This window comes from Osmerus eperlanus, chromosome 15, assembly GCF_963692335.1.
Source record: "Osmerus eperlanus chromosome 15, fOsmEpe2.1, whole genome shotgun sequence".
NCBI lineage: Eukaryota > Metazoa > Chordata > Actinopteri > Osmeriformes > Osmeridae > Osmerus > Osmerus eperlanus.
Genome location: NC_085032.1, coordinates 11,782,773 through 11,796,507, shown reverse-complemented (window position 1 = coordinate 11,796,507; position 13,735 = coordinate 11,782,773). Strand labels below are relative to the sequence as shown.

The window sequence follows — 13,735 nt, the reverse complement described above, 5'->3', positions numbered from 1 at the left end:
ACACCTAGGAAATCTTCTACACAAACTGTACTGTAAAGGATTAGGGTCAGTTTGAGTAAATTATTTTCCACTCCTAGATCGGACTCAAATGTGCCAGTATCATGCTCACGACACACTACAATGTTAATATTATTGCATGTTTGCATCAAATGTTGACTACATTATTGCGGATATTTCAGGGGGGTTTTTTACGTAAAAGGAGTCAAACATTCAGATACGACTGACCCCAAACCTTTCCATTCCTTGTTTTAGTCAGTGATTTCATGCAGGCTCTGGAGCGAGGCCATCAGCAGAGCACGCCTGACACACACGGAGCAGCTCGTCTGAACCAGCCGCCTGACACTGGAAGCAGGCCAAGCAGCAAGCCTAGACAATAAGACACCTGTCCCCAGACTGGGGGCGTCCCAAACCAGAAAAGGAATCCCCCTCCCCTGTCAGCTCCTCTGGTTCACTCCTCCTCACAGATCAGTGGAGGACAGATTCACACAGTGTGTTGCATTTCAGACACCCAACCAGGATATCCAGTCACCTCGGATCACTGAGAGGGAGTGAACCAGGTTACAGGAGAGGAGACTTGTTTTTCTGTGATGGAACACAACATGTCCTACTCTATCAAGCTTAAGGGGAGAGACAGAGTGCTACAAACGGAATATCAGACTAGACTACAGTTTTTTCAAACTGGACTAGAGGGTTAGAGCGAAAAGTGAACACGCACACCATATGTCACACACACTTAGCCCAAGGTGCTCGCACACACACACAAACACGCACACACATGGTGTGTGAATCCTACCAAGAAGTGGTTGTTATCCCAGGTAGTCACCTGAATCAGAGGGATAGATATGGTCAGGGATTCTGACATATTATGGGCCAACCCACCACCACCTTCGCTGGACATCGGAAAAATGTTACGTTGTGGGTTTTCATTATGTCACAACCGCAATATGACGTTGTTGGTAACTTTGTTGGGTTTGTCTACATACAACATCACATTGTTTATGCCCAAGGACCATCTAGTGTAGCTCGGTAGCTATAATGAGACACAGTCAGAGTTTACAGCTAAGGACAGTTCTGTAGCTACTAACCCACCGACTCCCCAACAGCTGACTCACTTTCCCTGGTTCAAAGTCTGACGTAATCCAGAGGGTTTTTGTGTAAGGGCAGACAGGCAGGCAGACAGGGGTTCGTCCACTCACCTGGGTTGCTGGAGCCATCGTCAATAAACTGGATGTCATCGACAGCGTCTGGGGACTGGAAGAGAAGGAGTAGAGCGTGAGGGCCTGGGGAGGTTAGGGTGGGGAAGGGGATGTGGGGCCCACCCTTAGTCCCAGGGGCACCTTCACCATGGGTGGGGGCAGAGACCCTGGCAGGAGGAGGGTGCATGGGGCTGAAGACTTGGGCCAAACATTACTTACCAGTACTGTGAAATATTTGGGGTGGGCATGATTTCTCTTACTCGGCACGATGGAACCAATAGATCAGTCCCAATGGTGCCAATTGTGAGGAAAATCAAGCGCATCTCAATCACTTAAGTAACAGACCCAGGTCTGGTCCCCCTCACCCGCTTGCCAGAGTTCCACAACAGAAAACCGCTCTCTCTTACGAGGGGTTGAGATCCCACTACAGACCCCCTGTAGTCTTCCCCTGGGGGCTCAGAGTTAGGGCTGGGAGCTTAGGGGCAGGAAGTGAATCCATCAGATCCAGGAAGAGGGGAGGGAGGTCCCACAAACCAGACAACCAGGGGGCATGTGTGTGTAGAAGATGCAGAATAAACAGTTTCAACACCATCACAAGGAACCAGTTACAGACACAGTACAGAGAGAATCACAGCTCCACCACAAACATCCCACAACACACAAACTCTGTGGTTTCCCCAGATACCAAGCCTACATTCCGTCTACTCCAGATGCCGTTTAGTTCCAGAAGAGACTCCGTCTGTGTCTGTGAAACTGATCCACAGATTAGACCAGGGCTCTCCAACCCTGTTCCAGAAGAGTTCATCGCTTTGGCTCCAAACCCAATGGAAACAAACCAGGATTCAGCTCATCCACCAAAGCAGGTGTGCTGAATTGGTAAGATGCACCTACATTGGAAGGGCAGTACATCTCCAGGAACGGGGTTGAGGAACCTTGGACTACACAGCACTATACAACATACAAGGAAGAAGCATTGAACTGGTTGCCCCCCCCCTCCCTCCCCACCAAGGCTGAGAGACGTACAGACAACCAGGAACCACAACCACTGAAGGACAAGCTGCCCCTGCTGCACCATCACCACAGGGACCCCTGCTTCCCCTCCATCCTCCCCACAAGAACATGCAACATGTCTAGAACATGCCTGTCACGTGTGCAAGTATGTATGGGAACATGCTCCACGTGTTCGGACTATTCTCCACGCCGGTCAGGCAGGATTCCCACCCAGGTTAGTGTTATCGATCAGGTTGATCCTCATTGATCAGCACTCTGAGCAGCCTGAGCTGAGAGCCACGCAGCCTCTTGTTAGTTCGAAACCTTCCTGGCAGATGCAGAACCCATGATGGGACATCCGACATGGAGGCTTGGATGTTTTCTGACCTGCTGGAGCTCACGGAGTGTATAGAGGAGGAAGCGTCAGAGCTCGTTAAAAACTACAGGAAGTCCCTTCAAATGAAGTCTCAAGTCTCTTGCTGCGGCGCTAGATCGAGGAGGCCTGTTTATCACGTCTCTGAGGCTTCCATGTTTAGACCTTCCTTGCTGACAACTATGCGGGTCAGGACAGAGACAGCAGGCCAGAGGAGTCAGAGCAGCAGACAGCCCTGCAGTGTTCAGAGGGAGACCTTCTGAGATCCCTTGGTTGTGGTTGGTGAGTGAGTGAGTGGTGACCATTGTCTGGTGGTGGGTGATTGGTTAGTTGGCTGACATAAGAGAGGGTGTGATTGGTCAGTGTTGGGGATGCTTGAGGATGGTGAGTGGGAGAATGGGGAGGCGTTTGAGAGAAGCCAATGAGGACAGACCATTCTTGCTGGAGCTCAAGATGAACCCAGATCCCAGGGCCTAATTAGGTTACTACTAATCACTAGTACCATTCATAGTAAATCATAGTAGCATATTAGCACGACTGACCAATAACCTTTTGAGTGAATCAAAGATAGCAGGCCCATACCAGAGACAGACGTCGTTTGCCAAAATCCTGGAGAGTCAAAATGGAGGCAGTCTGATAACTGGGGAGGCTAGAGAGAGGAGAGGGGGAGGACTGGGGCAGACGAGGCAGCAGGGAAAGCCAAGGGGCAGGGAGAGGGTGGGGAGGGGCGGTTCTGGAGACTCAGCATGCAGGCAGTACCTGGATGTCGTATACGGGTTTGGAAGAAGGAATGGCAGCAAACTGTCTGTAGTCAAACTTCTTTTCTGACAGGGACTAGAAGGACAGCAAACAGGAGTGACAGGAGTGAGAGGAGGGGACAGGGGAGGACAGGAGAGGTCAACAGAGACAAATGGGAAGGAAAAAGATAAACGATGAAAGAAAGAGGGACACAAAAGGAGGGGAAAAGGAAGAGGGAAAGGAGAGGTGGCAGAGGGATGAGTTGATGATTCACACGGTGGAGAGAGGGGTGTGGTTTATGGAAGGCGAGCAATGTGTTCTGAACTCTGATAGGCTGTGATGACAGTGCACGGTGGTAGATCAAATGTGAATGAGTTTCCAAGCCCATCAACATCGCTTTTCTTCCGCTTATAATCCCAGAGGAACATAATCCTTTCAACTTGCAAACTGGTACAGCTACTTTACCGAAAACCAATAATGATAATAATACCAATAATAATAAATAAACAATTTCCTGCAGCTCAGGAATAAAAACCCCAATGTTTGAAACAGCTGACTCATGTTCAGAGGGAAGCAGTGGCCTGAGGCTTACCAGTCTGCCTGGTGACGTCACTCCCCGAGGACTCACATCTGATGGAGAGACAGACGAGAGAGAGAGGAGGAGACAGAGAGGAGGAGACAGAGAGAGGAGGAGACAGAGAGAGGATCAGTAAGCCATGTAAGGTCGCTGAAAAAGTAGGAAGACAACCAAACCCATGAGTGGAAGCTTACCTTCCAGAGGGGTGGGGGAGGGGGTGGGGGCGGGTGAGGGGGACTCGGCCAACTGGTCCAGAGTGCCACGCTTCTTGCCATCCCGGGACTTGGCAATGACCATCTGGGCCTTCAGCGCATCCTGCTCCAGAGACTTCATCCTAGAGAGGGAGGGAGAGAAAGACAGATTAGATGAGAACATTCCAACACCAGACACAGCCGCTGAGCATTCCTAGTCCTGGCTCTCTGTGATTGACCAAACTCAGAAACCTTTACGTAAACCTATGGTTACTTGGCCCCGAGTACACCTCTACAGCAGAAGGGGCATCCCTGGAGGACTAGGTACGACTATAGACAGCAAGGCAGCATCAGGTGACAGACTGCTGAAGTCTCACTGTGAGGCTGTGCATTAGTAAGATGAACGATGCGTTAGAGACGAGACAGAAAGGAGAGAGAGGGAGAAAGTAAATAAAGAGACAGAAGAGGAGAGATATTGAGCGATAGGCTGAGAGAGAGAGAGAGAGATACAAAGCATATGGACACAGCCATGTGGACGTGCAGAAGCAGGGTGACCAACCAATCAGATGCCAGCTGAGGCAGCAAAAGCCAGTGTGCGCGTGGATGTAACTGGACGGCTAAGCCCACAGCGCCCCCCCCCCCCCCCCCCCCCAACAGCACACTCCCCCACAATGCCGTGCGTGTGGCCCGCGCCGGGCGGGGCCCGAGGAGCAGACCTGAGCTGGGAGGAGGCAGCGGAGGAGGAGGAGGTGGGGGGCTGGGGAGGGGCGGAGGCAGCGCCCTGAGACGCCCTCACCCTGGACTGGTACAGCCTCTTAGCCAGGTCCTGCTCATACTGTTTAACATCCTCCTCCAGGCCATAGGGCCTGGGGCAACCCACACAGGTAGGAGAGAGAGGGAGGGAGGGAGGGAGACACCAGGGTGGAGGACAGGAAAACGGGACAGACAGACAGGAGACAGAGACACAGAGAGGGGGAAAAAAAAGCATAGATGGGAGGTAAAACATTGAGAAGGCTAGTGAAGAGAGAGAGCGAGAGAGGTGGAAGATCAAGGATGAGAACAGCAGGCAGAGAGTTTAGACAGGAGTTGGGACATCACAGTGTGGGTCCGCGGGACCCTGGACGGGACCAACAGAAGGGGTTTCCCAGAACCTTATCTCACGATGCTGATCGATTATGTTGGCTCTTCTCTTCGCTTTTTCAAGTGGGCGTTCGAGTTCAAAGTTCTGTCCTATTTTAGAAACTAAACTTGCGGATCAGGGAGAATATGAGGATTTCACGTGAAGAGAGGCATACAGGAGGAGAAACACAGATGAGGAGGTCAGGGACGAAGAGAGAAGTCCTGGGTCCTAGAGCCTACCCTACGTCTTCATCTCATGTCCATACCTGGGGTGTGTTTATTTCAGTCTAAGCCATCTCGATCAGTGGGTTAGGGGGGAGGGGGTTTGTCGTCTACCTGGCTGCCCTCCACATGGCCCTCTTCTCGGCCTCCAGGGCTCGTTTCTCGGCGGGGGACAGGTCCTTGACGGAGGGCGTGGCCAGCTCAGGGCTCTGCATCCTCAGGCGCTCCTGCTGCCGCCGCTCTGCCTTGGCCGTCCGGATGGGAGCCCCCGACTCCCCGGGGTACACCGGGATCAGGCTGGACACACACACACACACACACACACACACACACAGAGACACACACACACACACACACACAGAGACACACACACACACACACAGAGACACACACACACACACACACACACACACACACACAGAGACACACACACACACACACACACACACACACACACAGAGACACACACACACACACACACACACACACAGACACAGAGACACACACACACACACACACACACACACACAGAGACACACACACACACACAGACACAGAGACACACACACACACACACAGACACAGAGACACACACACACACACACACACACACAGACACAGAGACACACACAGACACAGAGACACACACAGACACAGAGACACACACAGAGACACACACACACACACACAGAGACACACACACACAGAGACACACACACACACAGAGACACACACACACACAGAGACACACACACACACAGACACAGAGACACACACAGACACAGAGACACACACAGAGACACACACACACACACAGAGACACACACACACACACAGAGACACACACACACACAGAGACACACACACACACACAGAGACACACACACACACAGACACACACACACAGACAGAGACAAACACACACACACAGAGTTAGAGTGCTACACAGTCAGGCACACTCTTACAGTAATTCCCACACACACGTTATGTTGTAAATACCCCGTCATGGAGTTGGGTCTCTGCTCCAGCCTGAAGCTCTCCTCCATTGAGTTCCTCGGAGAGTCTCCTTTCCCATCAACTGAGGAGGGCCTGCACACACACACACACACACACACACACAACACCGTCACACTCCAGCCCTCACGGAGGGTTCTGAGGGGCCTCTGACAAGGCTTCTCACACAAGGTAAAAGCTGAAAACTAAAGTGGTGTACCCTGAGCTGCCGCAGTAACTGGGGGGCGTGGCATTGTAGCTGGGAGGGGTGGAGCAGTGTCTGGGGGGCGTGGCCACACTCTCCACCTTGTACTCCACCCCGTCCAGCAGAACCTTGCCATGGGCCTTCATGTCAGCCATCTGCTTGGCCAGGTCCTCCTCCTCCTCCTCCTCCTCGTCCAGGAGGAACTCCCGGGGATGGTCCAGCCTCCTCGCTGGGATTACAAGTGGGATTAGAGAGAGGTCCGGTTACTGTCAACAGTTGTGATGTGAAGCGTTTGGCTGAGAACACGGAGGTGAGCTTTCATACCTTCCTCCTCCTTCATTTTCTTCAGGTCGTCCTCTCCCACGAGGGACACGCGGGGCTTGGGCTTGTCTGGGGTCTGCTGCTTCACGTCGATCTCAAAGTACTTCTGCCGGTCTCTGAAGGAGCGCTGCTCGGGGCTGCCCCTGCCTCCGGGGGAGGGCGTCTGGGGGGAGCGAAGCACAGGGATAGGACGGTTTGAATGAGAGGGGGTGGAGACGGGTGAAGGTTTGAAGAAGGTAAGGCAGAGTCTTAGTGAAATGGAGCTTCAGGATAGGACGGTGAGGATGAGAGAACACAGTCCCACAGGTCCACCAAGACCAATCATACACAGCTCGGAAAAAGAGACCAATCACCACGGATCTCTAGAACAGAATTTCAATGTTTGATTATTTGTCGTACCATGACAAAAAATGAATCCACCCAAAGATAAAGAATGATGTAACGCGAGGAAAGAACAAGCGTAGCAAATAAAGCGTTTCCAAATCTCAACCCAACACCACACACTCTGATTACGAGTCTGATCACTGGGCCTTTTCCTGCCAACCGCCACCACTACAGCAGCCAAGCAGACCACAGCCTGACTGAGGCGACGGGGGGGGGTTTGAACCCTGGACGTAGCGGCGGGGGGCGGTTGGGGGACAGTACCTTCAGCTCCAGGGAGGGTCTGGAGAGGCGTGGCACCGCCGCCAGATTCAGATACTCCCGGCGGTCAGGAGACAGAGGGGACATCAGCCCCACCCCCCCCTCCACCTCATCCTCAAACACCTCGTTGTACAGCTGAGGCTGGAAGAGCCACACAGGTGGTCAACATGACATCGTCATGACATCAGCCCGACGGGGGAACAGCCATATAAAGGCCGCCAGGTCGGTTAGCAGGATTTCCTTCGACACTCGTTACTTCACATGAGTGGGAACATTGTCCTTTGTACACAGACCTTAGTATCACAACTAAACATACCCCAAACATGTATTTAACCAAATAAAAGAAGACTAAGGCAGCATGGAAAACTGACAAAACAGAGTCGTATCTTTCATATGTTCATGAACCACTCACCTCTGGAGAAGGTTGCATGGAGTGGACATTGTTCCTCAGGCCATAGAGATCCTGTTGATGAACACAGAGGAGAAGAGGGTGAGAACAATTTGAGAAGGAGAGGGAGAGGAAGAGGGAACAACAAACAACTACTGGCGTGGAGAAGGACAGGCACCTCACACGCGAGACACAAAGAGAGAGCAGGCGATGACCGGTAGGATAACAGCAACTTCAGAGCACTCAGGACACACGGGGATGACTCCAGAAATCAAAATGGCGGCCAGAGAGACCAGGACCAGACTGTACAAAACCAATGATGACCACACGACTGCATTCCACACAGGAGAGGAACCACAGGCCCCCCAACAGGGGGGCAGGCGGAAACGGCAGCGCTGCTGGTGGGGTGGGGGAGGGGGGGTACGGCACACAGGGGCCACGACCAATCACGGCATGCGAGTACGTTGCCACCCAGGAGGATTCTGGGTAGCCCGGCCTACCTGCGGCGGCTCCAGCACAGCGTGGGAGTGAGGCACGGCGGCGAACGCCTTGTATGCCTGCTTGATATTCAGAGGGAACTCGTCTGGTGAGGCGGGGGAGGGGGCGCGAGGCTGCAGGGGGGTCTGGAGGGGCGAGAGGGGAGGGGAGGGGGGGAGAGGAAGTCCATGTGGTGGGGGAAGCCAGAGGGGAGGAGGAAGTGGAGGAGAGGACAGAGACACGGAGAGGGGAGACAATGAGAAACACGGCAGGCAGAGGGAGAGCAGGTGGCTGCATGCGCTCTGGTGTTGTGTGGGAGAGAGAGGAGGAGACAGGAGGGCTGTGAGAGGATGAGGGGAAGGATGAGGAGGGAGGATGAGGCTACGGTGTGGACACGCCTGCGCGGTTCAGTCATAAACACGAGGACAGGGAAGTTAAGCCCAGCGCTGCGTCATGGCTATGGGCTCTGGGCCTTCGGCCAGATGGAATGTAAAGGACATTCCAGGACCCTTTGTCCAACGGAACATTCCGGAACAACCATGTGATGCCTCTGGCATCCGTGTCGCTTTCGCAGCGGTGCTGCCTGCAACACACCTCCAGCAAACACTGTGAAGGTGGATTAATAGTAGACAAGGCGAGCGATCAACCACACTGATCAACGTCTTAAACGGCGTTCGCCTACTCAACTCTTTGGCGTCAGCTTCAATAGTATCAGGAAATCATTTGGTTACAATGAGCCTTTGTGACCTTGTGGCCCCTCAAAGTGGGAGGCCCCTGGCCAGCCGTAAGGTCTACACTGGCACAGACAGCTGCCCAGAGCTGAAGGGGGGGGGTCTCAGCCCTGGGGGGCGGTCTGCCCTATGAGGTGGTGAGGGGTCTTACAGGGGTTTGGGAGTTGATGGGGGAGGGGCCATGTTGGAAGGGGTTGGGGCTGGCGTGTCCGTCCGGCGTAGCGGGGGAGGTGCTGGGCCGGGCGCGAGACTGAGGCTGGATGGCCCCCGGTCTCGTCTGCAGGGGGACAAACAAACACAACGGTCACTCAAGTTACAGTCATACTAAACAGTCACAAGAGATAACATCACAGCAAACATAGAACACACATCACACTATTATAAAATAATAACAACAACATGTGACTCAGCTACAGTAGTCTAATAGCAAATATTTGATGGTGACAATGGCAATGATAATGCATGTGTTGGTGTCACTAGGCCAGGATGTAGAGTGGTTGTCATTGACACTCACTGATGAGGAGGTCTCCTTGGCAGTGGAGTTGGAAGTGAAATGGATGCTGGCCTGGAAGACAACAGAAGAATGTGTTGACATGATGCCTTGCATGAGCACCAGTCTCACCCGCACATGGGCTAGCTTCTCAACACATACAGCAACCGACAGGCCAAACCTTTAGATTTAGCCCCATTCCTGTAGCAGCCTACATGCACACAGCATAACCACCTCAAGGACCGCAGACTGCCATAGCTGTCCTGACCTGAGGGTGGAGCCATACTCAGCAGGACCAGAAAAGCAAAGCTTTTGTATTACACAGCATTAATGCTATCGACAGGTTACATGCCCAATATGGGCTTTAAGGCATCCTAGAAAATACACCATTCACGCTCACTTGCTTTTCCTGATCTAACTCAGATTTTAATGCACAATAGTTGTCAAAAAACCTGTCGCTGACTATCAGGCAAAGGCACACTGACTCCACTACATTTACATTTTAGTCATTTAGCAGACGCTCTTATCCAGAGCGACTTACAGTAAGTACAGGGACATTCCCCCGAGGCAAGTAGGGTGAAGTGCCTTGCCCAAGGACACAACGTCATTTGGTTGGCATAGCCGGGAATCAAACTAACAACCTTCTGATTACTAGCCCGATTCCCTAACCACTCAGCCATCTGACTCCCACTACATGGTCTAAGTCTAGTTCTGCCGGAAGCATCCGAGGGTCAGTTGGTGAACATGGCGATCAAGCAGAGGCATGCTTTTGCGACTGGCAGGACCCGGGGTAGGGCCACTTACGAAACGGGTCTCCCTGCCCCCACCCAGGGAGCTGGAGGAGGAGGAGAGAGAGCTGGGCTAGGGGGGAGGGGAGGGGTGGTGGAGGAGGAGGAGGACATGAGGGTCAAGGTAAGCATGTGGCTTCATACTACACTTTGTCTACTCTGTTTTTTCCAATGGTGAAAGACGGTCTGTGACTGATCTATCCTGTCAACCTCAAAGAGACTAATGGAGAAGCAGAACCAAATGAAAGAGGGCGTGGAAGCAGCTTTGTTGATTGTATGAGGGATGAGGTGGATCTTGACTGACGGGTGGGTGTGTGTGTGCGTGTGTGCGTGTGCGTGTGCGCGTGTGCGTGTGTGTGTGTGTGTGGAGCTTACCGGCTGTAAGCTGGGTGAGTAGGGGGCATCTCTCACAGGGCTTTCAGTCCTCTGGGGTTCAGTGGAAGGCGCCTGAAGACAAAACACACACACTTTGAGCAGCTGTTCTCACTTCCACCTAGTCTTCTCGCCAGTGCAGTGATAGGAGGAGGAGGGGGGATTTGTGCTAACAACAAACAAGAAAAACAACAAGGATTTTGCCATTTTGTTCCAGAACTGTTTGAGGTGTAGACGGTGGGATCAACCACAAGCCCCCTTGGACCAGCCTTCCTCCATACAGTGCACGCGCTCCTGCACAGTCTCATGTTGCTTCATACTCTGGATGTCAGCAGGGAGGCTGCTGGCCCTCACACTGCACCTCACAGCTGTCAGCCTCACATTCCTGAGGCTGCTGGACAGTCAGGGGAAGCGCCACCCTGCAGGGCGGCCCAGGGGGACAGAACCGCTTTCCCGGTCCCGGGCTCTGCCGCCACAGCAGTCTGAACCCTCAAACAGAAAATGGGAAAACTCCAGGCTGAAGAGCTCTGGGTCGAAGCGTCTCCATTGTGGTAAGATCAGACCTGAGAGTCATTTTGAAGACTAGTTTTCCTTTTTCTGTTTGAGTTCTCATACAACCCCAGCTCCCGGCAGAGACACTTTTGGAATATGCGCATGTTCTTAGATTTTGCTCAGTTTCTCCATCACCACATCAAACCCCCATGCTGCTCTCATTATCCTGGGTTGTTAGTTTTCCATTCAAACAGATGACCCCCCACGAGCTAGTAAGCGATGATTATGAGGCTCGTTAAACTCTCACACAGCTGCACGTTGGTCAGGTGGCTGGATGAGATGAGGGGGCGGGTGGAGGAGGACCGCTGTGACATCACACCATGCTGCTTCAAACCCACACACAGGCCTCTTGCCTTGTTGAACAACCAGGGCTGCAGCTGACCCTGCTTCCCGTAGCCCACCGGAGGCCCTGATAGGATGCGCTCCGCGGACGGGCGGCCCTTGCCCTTGCGATTGGCCACCAGGAAAGGGTTTTCGCTGAAGCAGATTGGCTGAGAGTCCACCAGGCACTCTTCTTCCTCTTCTTCATCGGCCGAGGGCGGGACGTCCTGTCTGGCTGAGGGTGCCGAGTCAGCTTGTTGTTGCTGGGAGGGATGGAGGGGTTCCCCCTCTGTGCTCAGAGGGGGGTGAGTCTGACAGGGGGGAAGGACATGGGAGTCCGTGTAGAGGGAGGTGGAGGGTTGGCCCAGGCCAAAGCCCAGGGGGTCTAATGGGACCTGCAGGGGGGTCTCCATGATATCAGCCTCACTGAGAGGGGGGGAGAACTGGGGAGGAGGCTGAGAGAGAGGGAGGGAGGGGAGGAGAGGGGGATACAGTGAGACTGAAGTGATAGGAAGCAGCGCAGAGGGAGCAGCCGGAGAGATAGGGCAGGGGACAGGGGAACAGAAGCGATAGCAGCTCTCTCCTTCTCTAACTAGAGACACAGAGATAACAGAGAGCAGTGAAAAGATGGTGAACACTGAAGATAAAGACACACAAGACAGGAGGCATGTACAGTAAACGTGCACACACACACACCCTAAAATAACACAAACTATCAGTGAAGTGGAACCCTTAGACCCCAGTACATCGTTCTCCTGTCTGAATCTGTGCCTCAAAGTTCCTCATATGGGTGACTGGTGGTTAAAGAACAGGTGTATTATTCCTCTGTACCATGGCTGGGGAGAGTTTCAGAAGCAGAACATTGTGGTCTGACAAACTGCACTCTGACAATGATTTACACCAATATAAATTCAAACGGGATCAAACACATCAAGGTTTGAAAGGTCAGTTGTTTTAAACTCAACAGTGCGCTGACCGATCTAGCCGTGTCATGGCGTGGGAAGGCATGGCCTTGGCATTAGTCACCACGGCTCCAGCTGCCCCTGACCAGCCTGGGAGAGAGCCTCTAAGAACTGGCATGGTGACACATCGCATCAAGGCTCTCCACAAGGCCGTTATGTGTGGCCTGTAGCATTGGGGTCAGTGGGGCGGAATGTGAACCAGTACTTTTTTGGCTGAGGTACATAAGACAGTGGGGGGGACAGCTGGGAATAGGAGGGGGGGTAGAGGTGGTGGAGGGGGGTGTTAACATGCCAGCATACCATCACGATGAGGTTTCAGCCAGGGGAGCAAGAAATGGGCGGAGCTAGGAGGAGTCACCGACTAAACCGGTGAATGACACTGCACTCTCTATTCACGGCAATTGAGAACAGGATCTCTACATACTGTACCACAAACATGTCAGCATACTTATTAATTATTTCCAATATACTGCCAAATCAATTTAATGACAGAATGGAATGAATAATAGAGCAAATAAATGGATGAAAACGAATGAACCAACATATCAGAACCAAAGAACAAACTGTCAGTCCGCTGTTTCTAGCTCTTTCCGTCCTAGGGTGCCTACATGGGTACTGTCTGCCCAACTTGATCATTTCTAAAGCACAGCCCAGCCAGGCCCAGCATAGGAACAGCTGCAGGGATATGTAGGTTAAGCACCCCCGGGAGAACATGGCCCAGTATGGACTTAGAGGACACAGCTTGACCCATGGGAAACTATGTATTAACAGTAATGAATGATTGTCAGAACAGATAGTGGACATCACATACACACTAGAGCTTAATTCCTCAGTTAGATAGATAGATTGTCCTCAGTACTATTCAAATATGACAGAGAAAGAAGTAGGGGCCCAAAGCCAGCCAAATATGAGATCCTACACACGCACACACATGGAAGGAAGAAGGAAAGAAGGAGAGGAAAGAGAAAGCAAGTGATAGAGCGAGCAGGACAGAGAGCTGATCCACCCCAGGCATACTCACTCTGGTTTGGAGACAAGACTGGAACCAGGGCCAGGGGCTGCAGTACAGTACAGTACAGTAGGTCCA

The 13,735-nt window shown here is 52.6% G+C and overlaps 1 protein-coding gene across 15 annotated transcripts in view; it reads right to left on the bottom strand.

Annotated features, from left to right (window-relative positions):
* Nucleotides 1–13,735, bottom strand: part of scrib (scribble planar cell polarity protein) — a 59,410-nt gene that overhangs the window by 845 nt on the left and 44,830 nt on the right. For 3 of the 15 annotated variants that reach the window (XM_062479101.1, XM_062479102.1, XM_062479104.1), the window contains 16 exons: nt 10,817–10,888; nt 10,458–10,514; nt 9,678–9,728; nt 9,315–9,440; nt 8,456–8,578; nt 7,980–8,030; nt 7,571–7,708; nt 6,929–7,088; nt 6,620–6,833; nt 6,406–6,495; nt 5,521–5,703; nt 4,782–4,931; nt 4,069–4,208; nt 3,890–3,927; nt 3,319–3,393; nt 1,197–1,251 (listed from right to left, as the gene is read on the bottom strand). In XM_062479101.1, coding sequence (XP_062335085.1) covers nt 1,197–1,251; nt 3,319–3,393; nt 3,890–3,927; nt 4,069–4,208; nt 4,782–4,931; nt 5,521–5,703; nt 6,406–6,495; nt 6,620–6,833; nt 6,929–7,088; nt 7,571–7,708; nt 7,980–8,030; nt 8,456–8,578; nt 9,315–9,440; nt 9,678–9,728; nt 10,458–10,514; nt 10,817–10,888 — 1,723 coding nt within the window. Of the gene's footprint in view, nt 1–793; nt 824–1,196; nt 1,252–3,318; nt 3,394–3,889; nt 3,928–4,068; nt 4,209–4,781; nt 4,932–5,520; nt 5,704–6,405; nt 6,496–6,619; nt 6,834–6,928; nt 7,089–7,570; nt 7,709–7,979; nt 8,031–8,455; nt 8,579–9,314; nt 9,441–9,677; nt 9,729–10,457; nt 10,515–10,816; nt 10,889–13,735 lie in introns of all 15 variants that reach the window. The other 12 variants (XM_062479107.1, XM_062479111.1, XM_062479109.1 and 9 more) reach the window with 12 other exon arrangements.